Below are 24,639 nucleotides of genomic sequence, written 5' to 3' on the forward strand. Positions count from 1 at the left end.
CAACTTTATGGGCTGTCTCAAAGAGGTAAATATCATCAGCCATAAATCCATCACAAATTTCTCATCCTATTGTCTGAAGATGGGCAAAGATGAAAACATTTCCATGGAAATCCCATCAGGATATGCCTTTTGTCTGGTATTCCAATATTGGAACTCACGTGTCTTTTAGAATCAAAACCATAAAGGACACATTTGCTAAACTTGGTTGCTTCTAAAAATCTTATGGTAGTTGAACTTGAAAACAGCTTCATATATCCCATCATATCAGTGTATGAACTTTTTAACCTTGGGCTGAGGTGGAACCTGCTCTTTTCATCTGCCACTAAAACCATAAAAGTCTGGCTATTCTTTTGCTTAAAGTTCTGTTTTGAAGTTCTTTGCTGAATTGTAATAGTTTCCTTTAACCAAAATGAGATTGTAAAAATGTTTAATTTAGTCTTACAGTTGACAGCTTTCTGTCATTCAGTGTTTTTGGAAAGGAGGGTAATAGTAATGGTTTCTTTCTTTATGTTTCCTGAGCAATTGCAGTTCTTAACTGTAGATACAAAAAATATGTCTCACAAGGTCAGTAGCAGGTCTTAACTTAGCTAAAATAATAAGTAAATTGCAGTAAGAAACCATAAGTACAAATGAATTTCAACAAGAGCTGAGCTACAAAAGACAAATGGGAACTGAACAGCGCTGTGTAGCCAAACTTTGAAGAGGAAGGAAATCTTTTCTCTGCTTTGAAGAGAATAGGCAGAACATGTACCATCACTCACTTCCTTATAATCCCTGGCTATACCACAAATCGTTTGACAAAATGTATATATAAGAGTTTATAAAAATTTGACTGTGAGATATTCTTATTGCTTTAAGTAATAAATAGTCTGGAAATTCTGTATTCAAGGATCTGTGTAAGATCTTCCTGCCATGGTTGTGATCAATGAAGGCAGCTAAGGACTTCCATAAAGAGAGAGAGGAATTTGGTGTGAGATTGTTTTGATTTTGGAACTTGCTTCATTTGTGCGGTGCAGAAGTTTCTTTAGCTTCTGTGCAGAGCATGTGCCTGTCGTTTGTTCATTTTCAATGGGTCTGTTCTGTGAATAAAAAGAGAGATCAGAACTTTAGTCTGTAAAGTAGTGCTCAAGCATGAGAAAACAGAATTCAAATTGCAAAGCAGCCTTCCGCTCACTAGTTCAGAACTTCTAAGTTCCTTAAGCTTTTCGAGACAATGCAATAGATTTATATAAGCAATTTGGTAAATAGCTTCAGTCATCTTGAGAGGAGGTTTAAGTGCTCTTTCTTTACTTAGCATTATAATGAAATAGGAGATGAATCAGGTCAAAGTGACCCACTCTCTGTACCAGAGCAGGTTTATCATGGTGTCTTGGAACATGGCTAGAAATAATATTATGCGACTTATTAAGAAAATATGACACACAGCACCTTTGGAAATGAAATCTAACCTTCAAACTGGAACAGTAAGTCTAGAGTGCTTTGTGATCTCAGACACGTAAAAAATCCTTAGATTCCCAAATGAAACTTCAGTATTGGAGTTTTCACCTCAAAATCCCTACCTCTTTATGCACTCTACTGTTACCCTCTAAAGAGTGATTTATAACAAAAATGTGCAGAAATAGAAGTGTTTTCTCCTTTTAAATGATCTGTTTTGTGCTTAGGAGAACGACACTACACAGACAGTTTAAAGTTGTTGACCGAAGTTTTGTGGTTGGGGTAACATAAGATTGAGACCAGTTTTCCCAGTGGTTATATACATGACACGTATGGTTTGTTTTTCATCCCATAGCTGGAGGGCTGTGGTCATCTTCAGTACACTTGTAATAGAATCATAGAATCAGCTGGGTTGGAAGGGACCTTTGAGATCATCAAGTCCAACCCTTGATCCACTACCGCTGCGGTTACTAGACCATGGCAATAAGTGCCACATCCAGTCTCTTTTTAAAAATCTCCAGGGACGGAGAATCCACCGCTTCCCTGGGCAGCCCATTCCAATGTCTGACCACCCTCTCTGTAAAGAAATTCTTTCTAATATCTAACCTAAACCTCCCCTGGCACAACTTGAGACCATGCCTTCTTGTCTTGCTGATAGTTGCCTGGGAAAAGAGACCGACCCCCACCTGGCTACAACCTCCTTTCAGGTAGCTGTAGAGAGTGATGAGGTCTTCCCTGAGCCTCCTCTTCTCTAGGCTGAACAGCCCCAGCTCCCTCAACCTCTCTTCATAGGACTTGTGCTTGAGTCCCTTTAGCAGCCTAGTTGCCCTTCTCTGGACCTACTCCAGCACCTCAATATCCTTCCTGAACTGAGGGGCCCAGAACTGGACACAGTACTCCAGGTGTGGCCTCACCAGCGCTGTGTACAGGGGAAGAATCACTTCCTTGGACCTGTTGGCCACACTGTTCCTGATACAGGCCAGGATGCCCTTGGCCTTCTTTGCCACCTGGGAACACTGCTGACTCATGTTCAGCTTTCTGTCAATCCAAACTCCCAGGTCCTTTTCTGCCTGGCTGCTCTCCAACCACTCTGTCCCCAGCCTTTAGCGCTGCACGGGGTTGTTGTGGCCAAAGTGCAAGACCCAGCACTTGGCCTTGTTGAACCTCATCCCATTGGAATCAACCCAACTCTCCAACCTATCCAGGTCCCTCTTCAACCTATCTGGGTCACTCTGCAATATACTTTTAGTATATTTGACATATTTAATAATAAAGATGAAAGGTTTGATAAAGTAAAACATTGGTCTTGATCCAGTGTTCAGAAATGTTTGTAGACATAATTAACATTATTACTACTATTGTGGGTTATGCAATACCCAGGTGTTGCTGCTGTAGCTGCTTTTACTGTGATTGAAGTTGGTTTAATACCTGTAAAAATGGTTGGAGATGCTCTCTACCTTTGAAATTCAGCTGAAAGAAACATAAAAACAATGCCTTAAATAAGTAGTGTGAAAGGAAATGGCAGTGCAGGAACAAGACTTGTGCTAAGAGAATGTACCCCAAACTCAATCCATTTACTGTTAGTTTTGGCCTTCTGTTTGCCTACTTATTGCTCAGAAAGTGATGCTCAACTAGCATACTGTAAAAACTGTTTACCTGCTCAGTGCTAAATAAAACTAAACAAATCTCCAGTCCTAAAAACTTGCACATATTTAGCATTACTTCTAGCATAAAATATTTGCAGGCTAATGTAAAAAAGCTCAAAGTCCAATTTTAAATTGCACTGCATTTTTTCTAAAAAAGCTAATATTTTAACTGACACAATTAACATTATTAAAAACGAAACCAAACCAACAAACAGAAAACACACATCCCCCACTCCTGCACCCCCAAACAATAACAACAACAGCAAGTATATATATAGATATATTAGGAATAATGATGTACATCATCACATGAATTAATTGTTTAGTACTACTAGACAATTACTAATTGCTAAGCTACTTGCTTTCATACTATGAGCTAGCCTAACATATCACTTTAAAATGTGTTCTTATTTGAGATACATAGCTATAAATTTTCTGTTAAGCAGAACTTACTCTGTAGTATGCAGAACTGATAGTCATACACAGATTGTGTTAATCTTTATCTCTCATATGTCCAGTTTTGACTCCAGATATCTTTTCCATGCAGAACATGCATCTGAATAGCATTTGAAGATTTTGTGCTCACATCTGAAAATGCTTTATGTATGTATTGTACAAATTGGTCCTGAAGTACATTAGCTGTGAATCTGAGATGGCTTGGTCAACTGTGTGTTTGGACAGTAAATCAATGCTCAGTTGCATTGATTTCACTGTGTATTTGTGTCAGTTCAGTGGGCTCAGTGCTTCAAAGTCCTAGGACAAAACAAGCTACAGTTCTACCAAAACTACCAAATGTTTTGGTTATAAACTATCAAAGCCACAATCTTTCCAACTGTGCCACCTGTAACAAAGCTGTAGATGATGTATCACTACAAAGATCACAGTGACAGCAGCAATGTTGTGACCATTTTGGGAGCTGCCAAAGGTTATTCTGTTCCTTTCTCTCCTTATTGTGTGGACTATCTGTAACTTCACTGTTAGTTCAGAACACTGGAATAGGACTGAAGTAGGCATAGGAATAAGCACTAATGGACTTGCAGTAAGGAGAGCAGGCAGTTGATAAGCCAGTTGGAGCACATAGTAGAGAGCTAGGGGGATTAAAATTTGGGAGACTGTAAGAGATGTATTGTTGTAGTTGAGTTTGAAGAGGTAAGATTTCCCTGGTGGATCAGAAGAGCAGGTGGACAGATTTATTTTTTTTTGAGGACTTTGGTCTGGGAAACTGAAGGATCTACCCAGGAAAAGCACTCTACCATCATTTCCTCTGGCATTAGTACCACCAGAAAGTGAGGCCTGATCAAATTATATTTGAGAATCTGAATTCTGTATTTTGAGTTTAATCCTCTTTCTTGTTGTCTGTAAATAGTATAAAACACTTTTCTTTTTGTACTGGTTAACATCTATTTAAATAAAATTTTGTTCCTTTATTTAAACATCTTAAAAATAACAGCAGTCTTCAACCAGTATTGTAAACAATTTTCTTTAGTCCTGTAATGTCTAATATTGTTGTCACTGTCATATGCAAAATATCCAACTTTTTTTCATTCCCCAAAGTTTTTGCCTCAGTTGAATTCTATCTGTCACCACCTGGATAACTTATGAATGATTAAGACCTATCTTGCTCTCGTTTCCTCTGCAAATGAAAACAGTATGTTGTTGTTTAATAGCATGAATTTCTTCTGGAGGCTTTTCAATATATCTCATATGTTATGACCAACAGGACAGTTTTCTGATAATATCTTCTCTGAAGTAAGATCATCTTGGCTCTCCTGGATCTGTTCTGTGGGGTTTGTTAGTTTGGGGTTTTTTTAGCTTTAGTAATCCATTGAGATGGATTTCAGCAACAGACTCACTGAAAAGCAGTATTCCAAAACACTTTAGGACTCAAATTATCCATTTCCTAGGATGAGATATGTAGCATTTTTAAAGACTGTTTCTGCTGTTTTTCATTGATATGGTCAAGAGCATACTGCTTATACTTTTGCAAACAATCTGATAAATGCTGCTTTAATGAAGCCCAAATATATGCAATTTAAGCATTTACTTCCTCATGTTAGCTGCACTGGGGATAGTCGTACAGAAACCTATTGAAAAAAGAAATAGCCATTTCTCTAAGGAATTTAACATTGGTTCTCAGGGAAATATATATTTTCCTGTGATCCATGTTGACAGTTTCTGAAAGTCAAGTAAAATGGAAGACTGAAGTGTTTTGCTTTGTTTATTCAGCAACCTAAGAAGACCTCATGGTACAATTGGCAGAATAGCAGAGCCTGCCATAAGTCTTTTGTCTGAGAATGGTAATAAGTTTGGAATGGTGCCAGCATCACTTTATTGGCCCAGTAAAGGCGTATGGGACAGATTAAAAACTCCTTAATGAAGAGATTCTCTTACTTTTTTTACAGAACCCCACTCTGATTTTGACTTTCTGGTAATGCCAGAAGGTAACAATGATGGTGGCAAAATAAATGTGTTGGAGATTGACTATTTTATTTCTGTATGCAGAGAATTAGACCTAGTTTAAAAATAACAATATTCCACTAAAATTTTGCTTAATGCTTAATACAAAAATTTAAACTTACAGACTCTTTTTTTGCCTTAGAGACATCTAATTTTCTCTGTTTTCCACACTTGTGAACAGAGTTGTAGAAGATCAACATATACATTGTTGTGGGAATTGGTGTAAGGATTAAGATAAAGATAAAAGAAAATTATAATTTTCCCGCCTATCCCAAGCCTCATAAAGCTGCATGTGAATTTTCAAGTAAAGAACTTGGTTGATCTTGTTCTAAATCCTATTTCCCCAAAACCTCTGAGATGTAAATTTAAGCAAGGAAGAGCTTAAATTTCCCTCTGCAAAAAAGGAGACTGTCTAGACAACCCATCCTTTTGCAAGAGGAAGAGCAACACATTTTGTAGTGATGTTTTTGAATGTCCAATTGTTGAGTTTAAGGAAAGACAAAATGGAGGAATAAAGTCAGGAGAGAATCAAATCCCCACTGAAAAAAGTTAGCCAAATTTAATTAGATTACTGTAGTCTTTCAATACATCTTGTTCCTCATCCTATTACATGCTGTAAATAATCTGTAATGCTCAAAGGGTTCGAGACTTTCTAAAGCTGCCATAAAATGACTCTTTTGCTGCATCTTCAGTGTTTTTTGATCAATGGATCAACTGAATCAACTGAACACTGGAAAAATCCAGCAGAAGTATTACCATGATTTAGAATAAAGTTAACTAGGTAACTAAGTTACCTAACTAACTAAGCCTAACAAAGGATTGTAAAATATTTGCCAAATTTTAGGTATATGTAGGTTTAGTGTGGCTATGGCATGTGTTGTTCCATGACTTCTGGTAGGGTAATAGGTGATACCAGCATGGCATTATTAAAATGTATATGTGCAGGTTTATTAAATAATTCAAATCTAGAAGAAGTCTGGACTCATGGTTATCTGATTTATGGAAGATTAACAACTGATTGGCTGTTTTAAAAGTTAATTACTATATGTATCATTTGTATTTGTTTAAAAATAAAATTTTGCATTACTTGTATTTGGTTTTGTGGGAAATCGAGTCCTGACCCAGGGAGGTGCTGAAAGCTAGAACACTTGTGTAGACCAGTAGCCCAAACTGGTATTTTCCAAGTTGGTTATCACCACTTAAGACACAAAGATTTTACATAAATTCTATATTTGACTATTCTTAAGAGCAGTCTGAGTCTAAAATACGTATCATGTTGGTAAGATCCAGATATGTCTCAATAGGCAACCGGTGGTAGGGAAATTAGTGATGTGGCTCTCATCACATCTTTGACTTCCTGATATTTTACCAACCATTTAGGGGTGGGTACATGGAGGACAGTCTCTATAGTGACTGTACTAACTGGGACTAAACTTGTGTGTTTGCAACTATGTTAGGACACAGTGACTGTTCTGCCAGCAGATATTCACATCTCTTCTTTGTTTTTTCTAAATTACTATAACTTGCATGTCACTCATGTGTTTAACTATATTGTATATATATGTATTGAAACAATCTCTTCTGGATCCCTCCAAAGTGGCTCTTTATGCAAACTAGTGGATTTTTGTTTGATGGAAGAAACCATTTTTGGAAAGCAAAATAGAACTGCCTAAAATTGACAGAAATGGAGCTTTTCCAAAACAGTGGAAAGTTCTGACTGGAACAGGGCATTTTAAGCATCTCTATTTCTAATTAGAAAAGTTAAAATGTTGAAATAACTAAAAAATGTAGAGTAAAATACCTCAAAATGATATAAAATTCCCCATTCTTGTTGGCTATTCATTAATGCTAGAGGTTCTATGAAACTAATTCTCTTGAAGAATTTTTTTTTATAATAAAATTTAAAGATTAGTGAAGATGCATGTTTTCAAAGGAGAGGATAAGCACTATTTTCTGTAATTTTCTAACTTTTTCAAATTTCTTCTAATTAGCTTGTTTTTTTTTTTTTTTAGTTTGGTACTTTTTTTTTATTTTTTTATGGTTACTGCCTGCCTTCTACTCTGAAATCAGTCTGTACTTCTTAAGAAAACTCATGCTTGAATTCTAATGCAAATTTTATATCATCACCTCTCTACAGCTGTTCTAATTCTGACATCTTCCATCTGCCTAAAAAAATCGCAATTTCTGCATTTGTACTGCTTTTCCTGGTATACTGTTTCATTTTGTTTTCCATGAATTTTTAATCTTGCTTCTCTTCTCCATGCAATCTTAAGCTTGCTGATCTTGCTTCTCACTTTTTCTGTTATCTTTCTCCTCTCAGATATTTATGTTGGATGTGAAAAATGTGTGTTCTCTGGAAAGATGTGATATATAGTTGCAGTATTTAGTATCTGTTGCAAGCTGACTCCTGGGAAATGCCTGGCAAACTTTTGCCTAGGCGTCTATGGGCTCAGGGTCCTCTCCTGAGTGACTCAGGAGAGCAGAATTGAGAGACACCAGATTAACAAACCTTGTGTTGCGAAGGCAAGCAGAGAAGCTGATGCGTTAATGTGTAAGGAACCATTTCAAGGCTCAAAGGAAAAAACAAAAACACACAGATAAAATGCAAAGCTCTGCTAACACTGTGATGGAGATCTCTGTAAAGTATTTGTCAACTAGTGACTTAATTACTGAAGGTCATGGGGATTTTGTTCATGTAAACACAGACATAATTTTCAGTAAGTAGTCACTGGCAAAGAATTTAAAGAAAAAGATACAGTTTGTAGAGAGAAGACAGGCACTAAATTGTGTGTATTTTGAAGTTGGAAAATGTGTACTTCATCTGGAGAAGGTGTATGAAGTAAACGTGGAACTAGAGAGGATATATTTCTCAATTCATACATTTCTCTTTCTTGAAAAGGTCATGTCTTGACATTACGCCTCTTCTGCAATTTGTATGCATAGAATGATAACATGCTTTGAAATACTATTTTGCTAAAGAACGTTCTGTATTTTATGAGTTATTACATGGCAATTTATGACATATTTTTTATTCATGAACATGTTTACAAGCAAGTGACAACTGTGGGGCAATGCTATTTAAAATGATTTTTCTTGACTTTATGAGTATTATCTGAAAAAAGGAAAGCATAGGGAAAAATCAGGAATTTGAGTAGGGAAAAATCTTTCCTTTTATAACCATTATGATTAGTCCTGTGAGCTGTGAATGGCCCCTGTCAGACCTTCATTTATCAAAGTAGCTGTGTATCTTTGATCTCTGCTTTATAACAGTCTTTTAGGTGCAGATGAATGTAAGTCATCACCGAATACAACAGTGAACCTATTGGGCATTATTTGGAGCCTCAGAAAGATCAGAAACTATGCTTCCAGGTTTTTATGTTTTTATGAAGTATTGCACCATGCTGACAAGAATCAGTTGGATTCCCACATATAATGTCTCTGCACTCATAGGAAGCAACAAATAGTACATGGATGCATATTGGTTTATATTAAAAATAGGATAAAAAGAGCATCTTACTAAAAGTTTAATGCATTTGAATTGAGTTTAATATTTAAAAATACCTGTTTAAAATGTAATGTAGAGAAGAGCAATATGTACTGATGAGAAAAAGAAATAGCTGTTGTAAGCAGACCATTGAAATATTACACTTTGACAACTTAGAAACTTTAATAACCACAAGCACTTGTGGGCATGCTAAGTTGAGATTTAATGCTTAGCTCAAAGAACATGTGGTACTCTAGATTTATACTAACCTCAGTGACCTACCCAGCCAGGTTGTCTTTAATCCTTTTCCACTCCCAGCACTATGAAAATGACTGCTGACTCTTGAATTCATTGGTGGTATTTACAGCTATGGCCTTAACTGCTAATGTGCTCTATAAATGTTCTGCTTGTAGACAAAGAGCTATCTGCAAGCATCCCTATTTGTTCTGTCACTTTTATAGTTCAAATTTTATCAATTGTTATGTCTCGACCTTCAGAGTTTTTAGTAATGATTACAGTTAATTTTTCTTGCTTTCTCTCCAAACCCTTCATTACTTAAGCTTTCCCTAAAAGGGTGTTCCTCTTTATTAATTTATTTAATGTCCTCTACTAGCTTTGTGGGGCCCTCTGGTGGTCTAGTGGTTAGGATGCGGCACTCTCACCACCACGGCCCAGGTTCGATTCCCGGTCAGGGAACCCCTCCGGGCAGATGGAGCTCGTCAGCCCTGTAAGGCCATCCATCTAAGGGAAGGTCACTCTAAACAAACCTACGTCCTGAGGACCTCGCTGCCACCATCCAAGCTTGCTCGGCCCTGGCAGTTGAACCTTAGAATTAAAAGTTGGGCTCAGTTCAGCGCACACTGTGTCTCACCTAAAAATCCACTGAGCAGGCTCAAAGGGTAATGACCTTTCCCAAATCTTCGTTCGCGAAGACTGGCCATACTAGCTTTGTCCAATCCTGGAATTGTAATTTTTCCCTTTATCAGACCTTTGCAATCATCATAACATTGTGTCAAAAGTGAATGTGTATCACAGAATTCACGTTCTAATCACCTTGGGAATTATAAGTTCCAGCCTGTCAGTTTTTGCAGCTTGTTCAGTGTATTTGGGGCATGACACAAATGAATAAATAAATAAATAGCAGATTTCTGTGTATAATACACCGAATGCTTATAGAAATCTACTTATTTATAAAGAAATAATTAAACAAACAATATGTATTTCAAAGAGGAACTGAGAGAGGGCCTGAAGCAAAACTTTAAGTACAAATGACAAAATATTTTTTGGTAGTGAGGCAGGGATTTTTTGCATGCTAAAGTTCTGTTGTAATTGGTGTTTACTGTGTTTTGATTTTCTTGATTTCTGTTTCATTTCAGTGAAATACAGAGATGCTAATTCAGAAGAACCATTTGGCTCCTATTTAAGACACTGGAGTTCTACTGTTGTAGACTTACCCTAGGCTTTGCTAACTTGTAATCAAACCCAGACAAGAAGTTCAGTATCTAAAAATAAGTGTGCAAGTTTTTGAGACAGGGGAAGTGGTTTTTTGGTGTTTTGGGGTTTTTTGAGGGACTGGGAGGAGAAGGGGTTTGAGTAGCAAAATATCATAGTAAATTATTTGATCAGGTCACAGTCGTGCTCTCATAGATTTCATTCATTCACTCACTCTCATCGGCTGTTCATCAGAACATCTAAGTGGTCTGGCCTGGATTTCTGGTGTTCAGCATAAAGCCAAGGGCACTCTGGGTGTGAAGTACTCACTGCATCTCTCGGGCTCCCCTGGCTGACAGTGACAAACTAGTCTTTGGTCTGCAGCTTTGTCCTCTTGTTTATAAGTCAGCAGTTGTTATGGTACTTTGCTTCAGCTTTTTTGCTTACTTCAGTCTCTGTAGCTCTTAAACAATGAGCAGCAACCACTGCCTGTTTTCTGTTGGAAAGGTACGTGTGCCATATGTCTCTCTGTGTTTCACTAGCAGGAAAATAAACGGTGTGTGGGATAGACTGCAACCGTGTTGCCATCCTGCTGTTGCCAGATTGCTGTCTTCTGTGGAGGGGTTGTCTGTGCTGTGCTCCTGCCAGAGCACTTGCGTTGACAGAAGGAGTTTTTTCCCAATTTTGCAGCTGGGAATGATGTTCTGGGAGTGGTTTCCCTGAAACATTGTTGTTTGTCAACAGGAAGGCTGTTTTTAACCTTTGATCTGCTAGTTCTGCTGCTACTTTCTCACATACACATTTTCATTTGTGTTTCACTCATTAACAGTCTTAGTCCTGTTACAAATCTGTTAAATATGTATATAATACATAAATCCTACTGAAGTACAAACTTACACTTCTGAAATCTGCAAGTCAGCTGTTTCTGTACAGGCAGATGCCTATAGATGCTGGAAGTTGACTTAAAATCTCTACAGTTGTGTTTGTTCGCTTGTTTGGTTTTCTGAGTGCTTTTACAGGTTTTGATGCTTAGATCTTAATTCTGGCACATTTAAAGAGCCCATGTACTTTATGTGTGCATTTGACTGAAATTAAGAAACTCAGCACACCTTCACCCTCCTGATCTGAGAAGTGTCATTCATTAGTCTTTGCAGTAGAAGCTGGCTTCTCACACATTAGTGGCACTCACTTCCTACAAAGCATAGGCAGAAGCCCTGATGCTGTGTTCAGAATGTGGAGTGAGGGTTCAGTTCTTCGGGAGAATAAAATTTCTGTTCTACCTTCTTGGGTGAGTATAGTCAGCACCAGCTTATTCTCTTCAGGGGGGACTGCCTGTCTGTCTGTCTTGTCTTGCTGAAGCCATGATGCTGTTTGGAATTCAGGTGTGTTATGCTAATAAAATAGGGCCAGTAGAAACATGAGTAGTGGCCAAGACCATGAGGACAGAGGTTTTGGGCTGATTCTGTCTTTTGCCTGCTGGTGTTCATGTAAGTATTAAGCTTTAATACTCACATACCTGTATTTTTTCTCTGCTTACTAACTGTGAGTAGTTGCATACAAAGTGTTCTGATTTAAAGTGACCACCTTGTTAGTTAGCATCCTGGGAGAGTTTTCCTTTAAAGATACCTACAGTAACATGTAACTTTTTTGGGATGGTGTATCTTCTTCATCCCTGAGATAAAAAGGAGATCGTACTGTGTATACGAAATGCTTCTTAGCTAAAACTATTAGTTGTCTTGTGATTTTGGTTTTACCATCAGAAATGACTGTCAGAGAGCAAAAGAATAGCTCTTTTTACAAGCAGACACCATTTATCAAAGCAATTCCATGTGCTGCAGTGCAATAGTAGTATTCAATACAAAGAATAACCTGTATTGAAATAAAATTATCTCCCCATGTTTACTTGAAATAAATATATAAATATACTTTACTTCTGCCCACAATATCTAGCTGTGGATGAAAATTCTCTTTAAATTACTTAGTTGTTGTGTTCTGTCTCAGTATCGGATGAAGAAATACAAAGGATCTTTAAGATTTGCATATACCCTGTAATTCAGTCAATATAGAAATCAGTTGTTTAAATGCTGACTGATTAAAGTAAACATGCAAATGCAGCTTTGTATTTCTCCTACCATCAGGTTGAATAAGTTTAAGTACTAAGATTCTTGCTTTTCCTTGTTTGTTTGGGTTTTTTTTAAATCACCAAGTAGCTAAGTTTTAAATACGCTTTTGAAACAAAATCATAATTTACTTTATTCAAAGTAAAGATCTTTGCACAGGTATTTTTAGTGCTAGTTTCTTTTCCCCAGATGACACTAGGCTACATTTGAAAATAGTTTCAGCTGACCTGAGATCACTTTGGATGAACGTATCAACATCTTCAGTCATGTTAAATGAATTCCTTAACTTCTTTTATACTTGAATTATTTTTGTTTGTGCTGTTGTGAACTAGAACAATAATATTAATATTGCATGTTCACACTTGCCCCTGGTTATTTATGCATTTTTACTATTGAAGAGTAAGTGTGCCAAGGAAAATCACTGGATTTCTGCCAAATAAGTGATTCAACAAAAAATTACAAAGCCAGTAATAAATGGAACATCAAATGAAATGCAGGCAAAAGTGGAGGGATAGGCCTAGTAAATCACAATAGTGGGACAGTGTAAGAAATGTTCATCATCTTTGAATTATACAGACGGTATTATGGAGTGTTGTGGTGTCAACAACAGACAAGAGCACTTATAAACCCACTGCACATTTCAGTGTGAGCATTTCCAAATGATAGGAGAACATAACAGTTAAGATACATTTTATCTATCTTAATATATAGAAACCACATGATCTGGGTTTGCTTCAAGTTCCAATTTCGTAATGGTCCCTTCTAATAGTGTTTTTCCAATTTTCTTTTATTCACTGTAGGTAACGCAGATTCAATTGACATTTGAAACAGTTGCAGTTTGTGTTTAGTCTTATCAAGAAAAAGTATTCAGAGGTTGTAATTTACAACCCTCCAAAAAAAAACCCCAAACCCAAAACCAAACCAACAAAAAAACACATAAAACACATTAAAAAAACCCAAACAAAAACAAAACCACAAAACCCCCACATACACAAGCAAACCAAACAAAAAACTTCAACAACATAAAGAAAATAAGAAACCCCAAGCAATAAAAAGAAATTAAAAAACCCCCAAACAACAACAAAAAAAATGAACAAAAACCAACCAAGCAAAAACCCAAAACCCCAAACAAAACCAACCAAACAACCAAACAACAAACCCCCAAAAAACCTAAAGGTAAAATAAACTTATGAAGCCTGTTTGTTCTACTCCTTTGTGGCCACTAATTCTGGAACAAAGGAGCGAGGGTCAGCTATGATATTTACTAAGAATCACTATTTCAAGGTTTTTAGTTTCTGTAGTCTGAAGTGTAGAACTCTTGTATGTCACACTGGGACTGCGCCCATTGAAGTTGGTCTGATTTTTTGTTGTGTGGTGTTTTATTTAATGTAAGCAAGAACATCATCCTGACTGATATTGATAGAGAACAGGGTCATTTTTGTGAATGAGCAATGTGTTTCTAACAATATTTTCCTTGTCTGTTGAAAGGTCTCAGAGGGTGAAAGAGTGCTATAGGAGAAGAATAAAATACATTTGTAATTGATAGGTTCTAGATATTGAAATAATGACACCTATTTCTGTTTGAATCTTGAACCACGGAGGTTTTGAGCTAATTTTTTTTTCTCTTATACTTATTTTCTCTTTCTGACTGTGTTAAATAAATATTGAAAGAAGTTTTCAGACAGTAAAGAATAAATTTTTTTATCTCTGAGTCTTTTTGCTCGTTTTTGGTAGATATATTTTTTAAGCTGTGAGAGATTTCTTTCAAGCCTCTACTGTTAAATGATGAATACTCAAATATATACAAAGAAAATCTGAGATTCATCTGACTTTCTTCCAAAGCAACCTTCTTTTCAAATATTAAACTATCATGCATTCCTGCATATGTCACAGGAACAACTGGCAGTTAAAATGATAGCAGATTCCCGTTGAGTTCATGTCAAAATTTTAGACTATTTTCTCTTTACTACCCATTTATATTAATATTTTCTAGTGGACAAAACAGCACAGGTATGTATTCTTCTGAAAGTATCCTACTGTGTTCTATATACGGTCCTGCTATTTATGTAGAAAAGACTTAAAAGCCTTTCCTGGTAATTTACTTTGATTCCTGTACTGTAATATTGTTCTTTTTATTTTTTACTTAACATCTTAGAAAGTCTAGCTGTGTTATATTTCTTCCTTTGAAACAAGACAAAATCTGTCAGTACTTTCTCTATTCACATGTTATAAAAGCTATTTGCTTTCTGGAGGATGTTTGCATGGCAGCAGCTCTTCCTTGCCTGCGTGATCTGTGGATTTGTGAGGTTGCAGATGGAAGTGTTAGCAAGGTACCGAACTGCAGATGTGTGGTAGTTTGCTGTCATTATGCTGGTATTATGTGAACCAAAATACCTGAGAATTCAAAAGCTGACATCCACAAAAACTGGTGATCTTGCAGTCTGTGTCTCTGTCAACATGTGAAAGGGATTCCTGGTTTAGATGTTGGGAGATCTGCTGGAAATATTGGTGAAACAGATTGGTCATTTGGTTGCCTCTCCTTCTTTTTGAGCTCTATCTGTCTCTTCTCTCTTCCCCTTTTCCTGACACTTAGCTGTAGCTGTGATACTCTAAAGACTTGGCAAGAACATTTTCCTGCCTACAAACCTATCTTGTCTTGTATTTTTTATTGGTTTCTTACTACTCTCTGTATTATTGTCTTGATCTCTTGGTTATTTGTATTTATTTGTTAATTTTCTTCTGCTCTTGAAACATTTTCCGTTAAAATTTTTGATTTTAAGTATTTTAGAGTGACATTGAGATATCACTGAAGTTATGCTAGAGGTAATTCCTGCAGTGGTTCTTATGGTCACTTGGCTGAAACACTGCACCTATAATTCATATTAGGTGGCTCCAATGTCATGTAGCTTAGATTAAGAATGAAGTAACTCATGTGTGATACATCTGAATATTGTATTTCTTAAGAAAAAAACTTGGACTAGAACTACCAGAAATAAAGTTTTTTTAAGCATTTAAAGAAGATGTCAGTTAAAATATCACCAAACTTGAAATATGGTACTTTTTCTCTGCATAGGAAAAGAAAGCAATTTTTTGTTTGTAACAGACCAGTTTGAAATAAGCAGTCTGTGATTTTAACCACACTTTCTAAATTTTAAAATTTAGCAAAAAATGAAAAATTAATTATGTAATTTTACAAGGAAACATCACTATTTAGGAAAGATTAGTTTGGTCTGAGAATGGTATACAAATTAGTAGATTTTTTCTTTTTTTTGAAAATTATCTGTAAGGAATTAAAAAATCATCTGTTGTAGGAAGGCCCATGTACAGGGAAAAGTGTTTGAATAAAATAGTAATTGTCAAGTGTGGAGTCTGCAGAACACAGGGAAGGTGGTTTATATCTTCTTTCTTTGATATCAATATGTTGGATTTCATACTGAAGATAAAAGAAAAATTGAAATGATAATTTCAAGTGAAATTATAAAATTTTTTTGAAAAGGCATAAGTGTACAATAAGCGTAGGTGTGCGCTCATTGTGTGAGTTTTTTTAAATGAAATTAAGATTGTGACTCGTTCTGTCTTTCAGTAAGAGCAGTAGTTATTTCAGTAACTTTTTTTTTTTAGGAGAGACTTACTCTTTCTGTGGTATCCCTGGCTTCCTTATTTGAGGAAAATGAGCACTATTAATAAAGTAGCTTTCATTTTTCTTATTTCTCTAAGCATTTAACCTGCTATAACTTCTTCATAAAGTCTTAAAGTCCCTAAGAAAACAATATAAGTCATTTGTTTCAAGAAGCAGGAAAAGGAATTAAGATCTATTTGAACTTTCTCTTCTTCCCTAGAAGTATGTAAATCCATATTATGAAATCATGGAGAAATATCCTTTCCAATATGTGCAGTACTTTTCTTGAAAAAAAAACTTAGAGATGATAGCAAAATCTACTTATTGAATGCTTTGTTACTTCTTGTAAAACACAAGAAAACAGGGAAGTACTTAAGTTCATACTCTACAGATGCTACTATTCCCTTAAAAATCTTTCTATCATAATCTATTATTGGTTTATACAGGAATTCATATATCCCAAGACACATAGTTTAATCTGTTTTGCTTTCAGTTTATTATCGCCATTCAAGACAGTGGACAGAGCAGATTTCTTAGAAGGCACAGGATTGAATTGTGAAAATGAATACACAGACCTACCTGGGCTTTGTGTATTATAAGAGATGAATACAATAACTACTAATTTGCTGATGAAGTAGCTTGGCATATACAGCAGGCATCAGTCCAGGATATTTTTATTTAAAATATTTAGAAAAGGTGGTATTTGTGCATTTTACATCATTCCATAATTCATTGAGTGAAATCTCAGGCTTGTTTATGCAGCTTTTAAGATGAAGTATGAAGAATAGTGAACTTTTGTAATTATATTTATTTAGCAGGAATAACTGTTGTAATACACTTGAGTATGTCCAAGTGAAGCATTTTAACCTTACTGTGATAAAAAAAAAAAAACAAAGGAAAAAACCTCACTTTTGTTGACTGGATGGGAATAAATTCTGCTTCTTTGTATTTGGTGTACTGAATGATAAGAAGCTCAGTACCATTAAATATACAGTAGAATAGAAATGAATATCAAGCTTGAATCTTTTTAATAACATTTTTACCTGTAACTAATAAAGAAGAAATGTAATACTAAAATGCAAATAGAAATTCTAATTAAAGTTAGATTTATGTCTGTGAAACTTTACTGTCTCACACAAGCTAACTCCTGATTTAAGTTAATATAAGAAAAGAGGGGCTTCCGTCATATTTTAATTTTAATATTCTTGGAATTAAAGTTGCGCGTAGCGTAAAGAGTCTCCTCAATTGGATGGGAGACGTAATAAGCTTTATCAGCAGACAGTGAAATAATAAATATTATCTAGTGAAATATTAAATATTATCTGAATTTTTTCCTTTGAAATTCTAGGTTTTGACAATAATTTGTTCTAAAGGTGGTCTGGTTACAATTTCACTGTATTTCTATCTAGAAGAGAAGATGTAGCTCTGTCTAATCAAAGGAGTTTTTTCTTTATTCTAGTGAAAGCAAGTAGAGATCTCATGTTTTAAAGATGTTGCTCTTCATTGATCATAACTTTATGAAGCATAGTTTTGCAAACATGTCCTGAAAAATTAACAAATGTCAAAGAGTTCAGCTCCTTATAGACAGAACAAAAGGAATGGCAATTCCTTTTTGTAAGCGACATTTTTGTTGATAGTGCCATCGTCAGATAATCATGTGACTGCTCTTAGATGTGCATGCAAAGCATAATGGTAGTTAATTATGTAAGATGGTTGTTCTGTTCATATAGGTAGAGCATATGCATATTTCTGAGACTTCCATTTCTTTGAATTGCCTTACAGACAGATATATCTGTGCTGTTATGTATCCATCCAATGTTGCAAACAGACATACTAGTGAATAGTAGGGATTATGCCTTTAAATGTCTTGTATGCTGTACATAAAACCTAATAATTGGCACATAAACACTTCCTATGTCACTAGTAACTTCCAGTAAAAGTAAGTTTATTGAGAATGAAAAGGTAGACCTTTGATGGTGAAGATCTGCCAAATTTACAATTGTTTGCCTTGTAAATTCAATAGTAGTGTAGTGTTTGAAACGTCTTAAATATATATATAAATACATATATGTGCGTGTGTGTGGCAGTTGTAAAAGTCTATTTCATGTGTTAGATGGCAATAAAAAGCTCAACTTAGAATCTGTAAATATAGAATTTCCCAACTCAGTGGTATTTTCACTACTCTCCAGGTTTTGGGTAGCTCCTGTTCCATACCTGCAGTAGGAAAGAGGGGAGGTAGTTCAGCATTGTTGCTTTACTTTGTGGTATTGACTTTTCATTCCTGAATTCTTGCTACAGAAATAGTAAGTTATTGGCATTGTTGCTACAAGTTATTGCTGTTGTTCTTTTAGTTGTGACATATAATCAGGCCTGTGGAACGTTTGTTCACTTACTAGTTTAGCAGTCTGCCAAATTTGAAATGATTAATGCTTTATAACTGGCTAGATATGGACCAAAGACAAAGGAATTGCCCACTTCCAGGGTTCTCTCTTGTGAATTTATAGAGCTTTTTCTGAGAAAAATGTTAGAGCTATAGAAAAAAATAAAAAATCATAGACATAGATCAGAGTAGAAAGTGTTTGTTAGCTTTAACAGAAGGGATTTAAAATTCTTAAATTGAATATTTACTTTTTTATAAAGAATCAATTGTAGGTGCTTAGAATATGTATTACTGACATAAATTACAAGGAGCACATTTGGAATAGTCCTAATGCACAATAAATGTGCAATTGAATCTGGTACCCTTTTGATATGAACACTAGACCTCCTGACTTTGATTATGTCTCTTCTTATTTAGATCACAGTCATACAGTTTGTTTTATACAAACACTGCTATTTCTGTATGAATGCTACTGGAATAAATAATACTCATTATTTATGATTATTAACAACTTTTGTGTGTAAATGCACAATCAATTTTATATAAATACATGGTGCTTTATGTGTAAGTCTGAAATACACATGCTTTATAGAAAACCTTGAAGTTGGTACTGGTACTGTACATTATGACCTAATGTGGTAGCTGCTTTCCTAAGGGAGTGGATCTCTTCAAAAAGATGATATTACACTCCAGCAAGAATTGGGGCTTTGATGCAGTGTATTTGTTAGCACTAAATCTGCAAACTTCTATATACCAAAGATGATAATAGAAAAACGTTGGTTCTGCTTATAAAGCACACAATGATACGTGTGTTTGTTTTTGATATGAAGTGGATAGAGCTATATCATTCCAAATGGATGAAAAAGAGTGAGCTCTGAAGACTAGGTAGATGTTCCCTAAAAATAAATTGTTCACTTTCCACTGTGTTGGTTTATTGAGAGTGTAACTACTCCAACTCTATTTGTTAATTGCTGTTTTATTTTCTCTAACCATTTTTTGTAATGGATTGTGTTTGCTTTTTCGACACAGACAAGAAACAGAACCAACAAAACTTTGTTCTTGCTCTGTGTGATGATTATTTTTTGTGATTCCACAGATGTATTTAACGGAGTGAAAAAGCAAGGGCACAAATCCAGACTTTGCTACAGAATGGAAAGCTGCCTATCCCATTTGAGTTCCTTTCTCAGCACTTTCTTTCAGAGGAGTACGATACTATAAAAAGACATGTTTCTACGTCTGTTAGTGCTCTATAGGAGCTTTCAATTTAAAGGTGAAAGAGGCTCCTGAATAGAGTTTGTCACCCATGAGAAAAAAACAAAACAAAACCAAACAACAAAAACAAAACTCCACAATTTTTCTTGAGGAAGCAGTCTATCCATTTGGTCTCTGGGATGCAGACCTTTGCAGAATCTGGTGTATATTAGCATCGAGTAGCTGTCACTGTTGCCTGCAGGAATCCAGAAGACTTCAGAAAGTCTGAATTGAAGGATGTTGGGTTTTCAAAGGTTTCTGTTGCATTTTTTAAAAGGCAGGAAAGCTTGCACACTTACACTGGTTGATTTATATTGCAAGTGTGAGAATCTAGTATTAGCAAGAGTGAATCCTTGGCAAGAAAATTTGATTACTGACTGGTAGACTTTGAGTCTTAGTGGAGGATGGCCACAGGTTCTATGGTACATGCTCAGGAATTAACTAATAATAATTAAAATTGAAATGTGACACATCATGCATGTGCCTCTCATTAGAATCGATTACTTTATTTCCATTATTTCTGTAATGCACTACTTGATTTTATTGGTGTTGGCTCTGACACTACTCAAAAAATGGAGAACCTCCCATTGATCTCCACAGTGCAGAATCAAAGCTACCTTCAACACAGCACACTCAAAGAGCATCTCAATAGTTAAGTAACAGGAGCATTTTCTCTTTTGCGGTAAATAAATAAGGTGCTCAAGTTTAAGGAGACATTATGCTCATGAGGAATTTGAAATCTACATATCTGAATACTGTTCTTGAAATTTCCATGTATAAGTGTTATGTTGGTTTGCACAGCTCGTGAAGCCTTTGTGTACCTTTGCAGACTGTTGGATGCAACCTGTTTCCTGACCTGCAGCTTTATAACCCTTGATTCTCTATGGCTTCTTTTCTACTGATACCTATAGTCTTTCATATGCAAGGATAATTAATTCCAAGCTGCAAAATGCTGTGAAATTCTTGGATGGCTGAAGCCACATATCTTATGAAGTGGTAGATTATCTTGTTATTGACAGAAGAATGCAGGGGGTTTGAGTAGGCAAGAGCGATTTATTTAGCTAACTTTAAGCAAGTATGTTGACATCTATAGATGTGTTCACCCATTTATATATGTATTAAATGTAACCAGAAGCTTGACACTTATAGTCTTTAAGATTGTCCCTATTCTGTAATCTTCTGTTAATCAAAACTGTCACAGTTTTCAAGGAACACTGATAATCTGAAGTGGCTTCCTGTATAAACTAGGTCATTTGGTTTAGCTGAACTGATTTTTCTCAAATACCATAGCCACTCTACTGTTTTCCTTGTCCCACATATATATATATATATATATATATATATATATATATATATATATATATATAAAATATAATATATACCACATTTCACAGGACATGATTCTAGTAGTTAAATGGTCTCTCAGTTTTAAGTGTCTATCTTCACACCAGAAATAATCTACTTTCACTTTATTCACCTTTGTGGTTGGCCCTATCCTTACTTACCTTATTCCCCCCTGCTATATAGATACTTTTGAACTGTGACAGCTTCCCACCTCATTGTTAGCTCAAACATTTTGAATCCTTTGTGTTTTTCTGTGTGACATATTTTCCAGTCTTTTGGTCATTCTTGCTTATCTTCTCTGTATCTTCTCTAACTTTTCTCATCCTTCAGTCTCCCTATATTTTGCGGTTTTATATTCTCCTTCTGAGCAGATTACATTACTAAATGTTAATCTACCAGGAGCATACACTTTTCCGGAGATATTTAGACTATTCATGTTTCCTTTAAATTAGAAAGCTCCAATTTCCATCCAGAATATATCTGTGTTTCCTGAAGAGTGACATGATAATGAATATAAAACAAAAGAGCAGAATTTGGATACATTATGCAATATTTTAACTACTGCCTTTTAAGTATGCACATTCAAAGTTCAGCTGTTTGATCTCAGTGGTTTTTTCTGCATCTCCTAGGTCAATTATACACAGATCTCCATCTAATTAGCCCTGATTTACAGTCTGATGTAATTGCCACTTACTTCCACTGACCTTAGTAGGAGCTATATCAAGACTTTACTATGGAAAATCTTACAGACTGATACTTCAAAAACCCACCTCAAACTCAAACAAAAAAAAATCTCACCAGCTTTGATCTAGCTATGATCAGACTATGTTAAATGGCATATTTGTTTAGAATGTTTCTATAGCACTTTAAGATCTCTCAGCAAAATAAGTAAAGTTGTATAAGTTAATAATATGAAAATATGCAAGTATATGTGTTACTTGCTTCCTGAAATGAAATCCTGTGTGGCTTGTTACATGATGTTTAAAGTAGTCAAAAAATACAGTAAAGAAAATGTTGATTCAATAAGATAACTTGACATATAAATTCCCTATCACAATAAAAGTGAGACAATGTAGGTATTCTGAAAAAAGTGTTCAAGATCTGTGAAGCACCTTTGCCATACACAGAGAAAATGTCCAAAAAGAGTGAGTTTCCTATGAAAGTGGATGTGACATCCATTAATGGTTTCAGATGAACTTAATGAGTAATTTTTTTTTTTTAATAGACATCAGTATAGGTTAGTGTAACTTAATTTACATAGGAGAAACAGAACTGGAATGAGTAAATGGGTTGCCATAATATTTAAAAACACAGTGCTAGGAAACTACTGAATAATTTTCCAGTGAAGAAATATAAACAAAACAAAACAACATTAAGCATATTTCAAGTGCCGCTGGAGAAATTCTGTCTCTTCTGAAGATACTCCATATAAAAGGATGCTCATGGGAGATTTTTAACTACCTACATCTCTGTTGAGTAGCACTTTCAGCAAATTAGCAAGGAAATTCATAAATTACAGCAAAGTCAGATTCACTAAATGGAAAGTAGAGAATCCCAAAAGAGACATCCCGAGTCCATTTCTTGCTGACATGAAAGTGAGTGAAAATGGGGAAAATTGGAGAACTACATCATTACTGACCAAAAAATGGGTTCATGTCAGTAATGAATGCAATTTACTGATTAATTTAAGGCTGTAAGATTCAGGAAGAAGAAACATAATAACATAAAAATAACAACAGTGAGTAAAGAATAGTAAAAAAATAGTGTTAAAATCTGGAAGGAACATCAGAGTGCTTTGCTAGGGCAATTAAGAGCACAGTGTGGGGTTTTGCAGGTTTAAAATAGGTGAGTTTGAGTTAGAAATAGATAAACTTTTGAAATACCTCAGTTGTGCTGAAGGGACATTATACAAAATGTCAATATTTAAAGCACCTTTAATGGGGAAGATCAAATTCAGACTTAGGTCATGGGTCAAGAATCATAAATCTTTTCAACTCACTGTGGGTATAAGTATTTGAAACAAGAAGCCAAAACTGACAGTGATGAATGAAGGAGGCACACAAATATGTAGTCTTCACAACAGGTTTTGAGGGATGATTAACAAATGCTAGAAGTTTATATAAAGAAATATTAACCTGAACGAGATGGATAGGAGTGTATAGCAAAATCCAGGAACTGACTAATGTAATCACCTTCTGCAACAAAGCAGTAGATGTTGTTTACCTGCACTTCAACAAAGCCTTGGGTAATGTTTCCCACAGCCTTCCCGTAGACAAACTGACAAGATAGATCGTGTGGGTGGTCTGTGAGATGGGTAGGAGGTTGGCTAACAGGCTGCACTTAGAGGGCGACAATCAACGGATTTCACTCAGGCTGGCAGCCTGTAAGAAGTGAGTTCCCTCAGGGGTTGATACTTGGCCTTGCACCGCTCAACATCTGCATAAATGATCTTGATCATGGGATTGGAAGCACCCTCACTAACTTTGCCGATGACACCAAACTTGGGTGGTAATATGGACACATCAGAACCAAAAACCATCTTACAAAGAGACCTGGACAGACTGGGCTAGCCAAGAAGTTTAACAAAGATAAGTGTGAAGTCCTGTACCTAGTATGACATAACCAAAGAGCCCCGTACAGGCTAGGCTTTGTGTGGCTGTGGAGGAGCCTTGCTGGAAGGGACATGGCAGTCTTGATGAACAACAATCCAAACATGAGCCAGTGGTGGGCCACTGGAACAGCAAAGGGAGATTGGATCCTGATCTACATCCACAAGGATCAGCTCCATTACGAGCTCTATTCAGCACTTGTCAGGTTGCACCTGGAGTACTGTGCCCAGTTCTGGTCTGCAAAATTCAAAAAAGGTGTGGAAATACTGGAGAGGGTCCAAAGAAGTGCCACAAAGATGATCAGAAGAGCTGGAGGATTTGCCCTATGAGGAAAGACTGAAGAAAGGTAGTGTCTTTTCTTTCTGGAGGAGAGAAGACTCAGGGGGAACCTCATCTCACAGCATTCTAGTACTTAAAGGGCAGGTACACACAGAAAAGATGCTCTTTCTTTGCAAGGAACAATATGGAGAAGACGAGGAGCAACGGGTTGCTCCGCAAGTTGTACCAGGAGAGATTTTATTTTGATATAAGGAATAAACTTGGTAAAATGAGATCAATAATTGGAAAAACCTCTGCAGGAACATGATGGAGTTCCCACTGCTGAAGTATTCAAGATGCAATTGGACAGGGTGCTAGATAATCTCACTTAGGCTCCCATAAATGGTTAGACCAGCTGATCTTCTGAGGTCCCTTCCAGCCTGGACTTTCTACGAAAAACAAATTGGTGAAAGTCTAGGAGAAAATGTTGATTATCATAAAGACATTAAATTTTTGAAGTAACTGTATTGTGATAGACAATGATTGCGGATGTGTGAAAGGTGCAGGATATGTTTTTCTGAGTTCAGATCTCTGGTGTAGTTAAGA

At 35.9% G+C, this 24,639-nt stretch overlaps 1 protein-coding gene across 9 annotated transcripts in view; it reads left to right on the forward strand.

Moving 5' to 3' along the window:
* Positions 1-24,639, forward strand: part of NRXN1 (neurexin 1) — a 708,974-nt gene that overhangs the window by 237,494 nt on the left and 446,841 nt on the right. For all 9 annotated transcript variants that reach the window (XM_039384935.1, XM_039384929.1, XM_039384934.1 and 6 more), the window contains one exon: positions 1-25. This exon is cut by the window's left edge and continues 137 nt beyond it. In XM_039384935.1, the coding sequence (XP_039240869.1) occupies positions 1-25 (25 nt within the window). The remainder of the gene's footprint in view (positions 26-24,639) is intronic.

Source organism: Pipra filicauda, unplaced genomic scaffold, assembly GCF_003945595.2.
Source record: "Pipra filicauda isolate LSUMZ 115617 unplaced genomic scaffold, ASM394559v2 scaffold386_size940508_pilon, whole genome shotgun sequence".
Lineage (NCBI taxonomy): Eukaryota > Metazoa > Chordata > Aves > Passeriformes > Pipridae > Pipra > Pipra filicauda.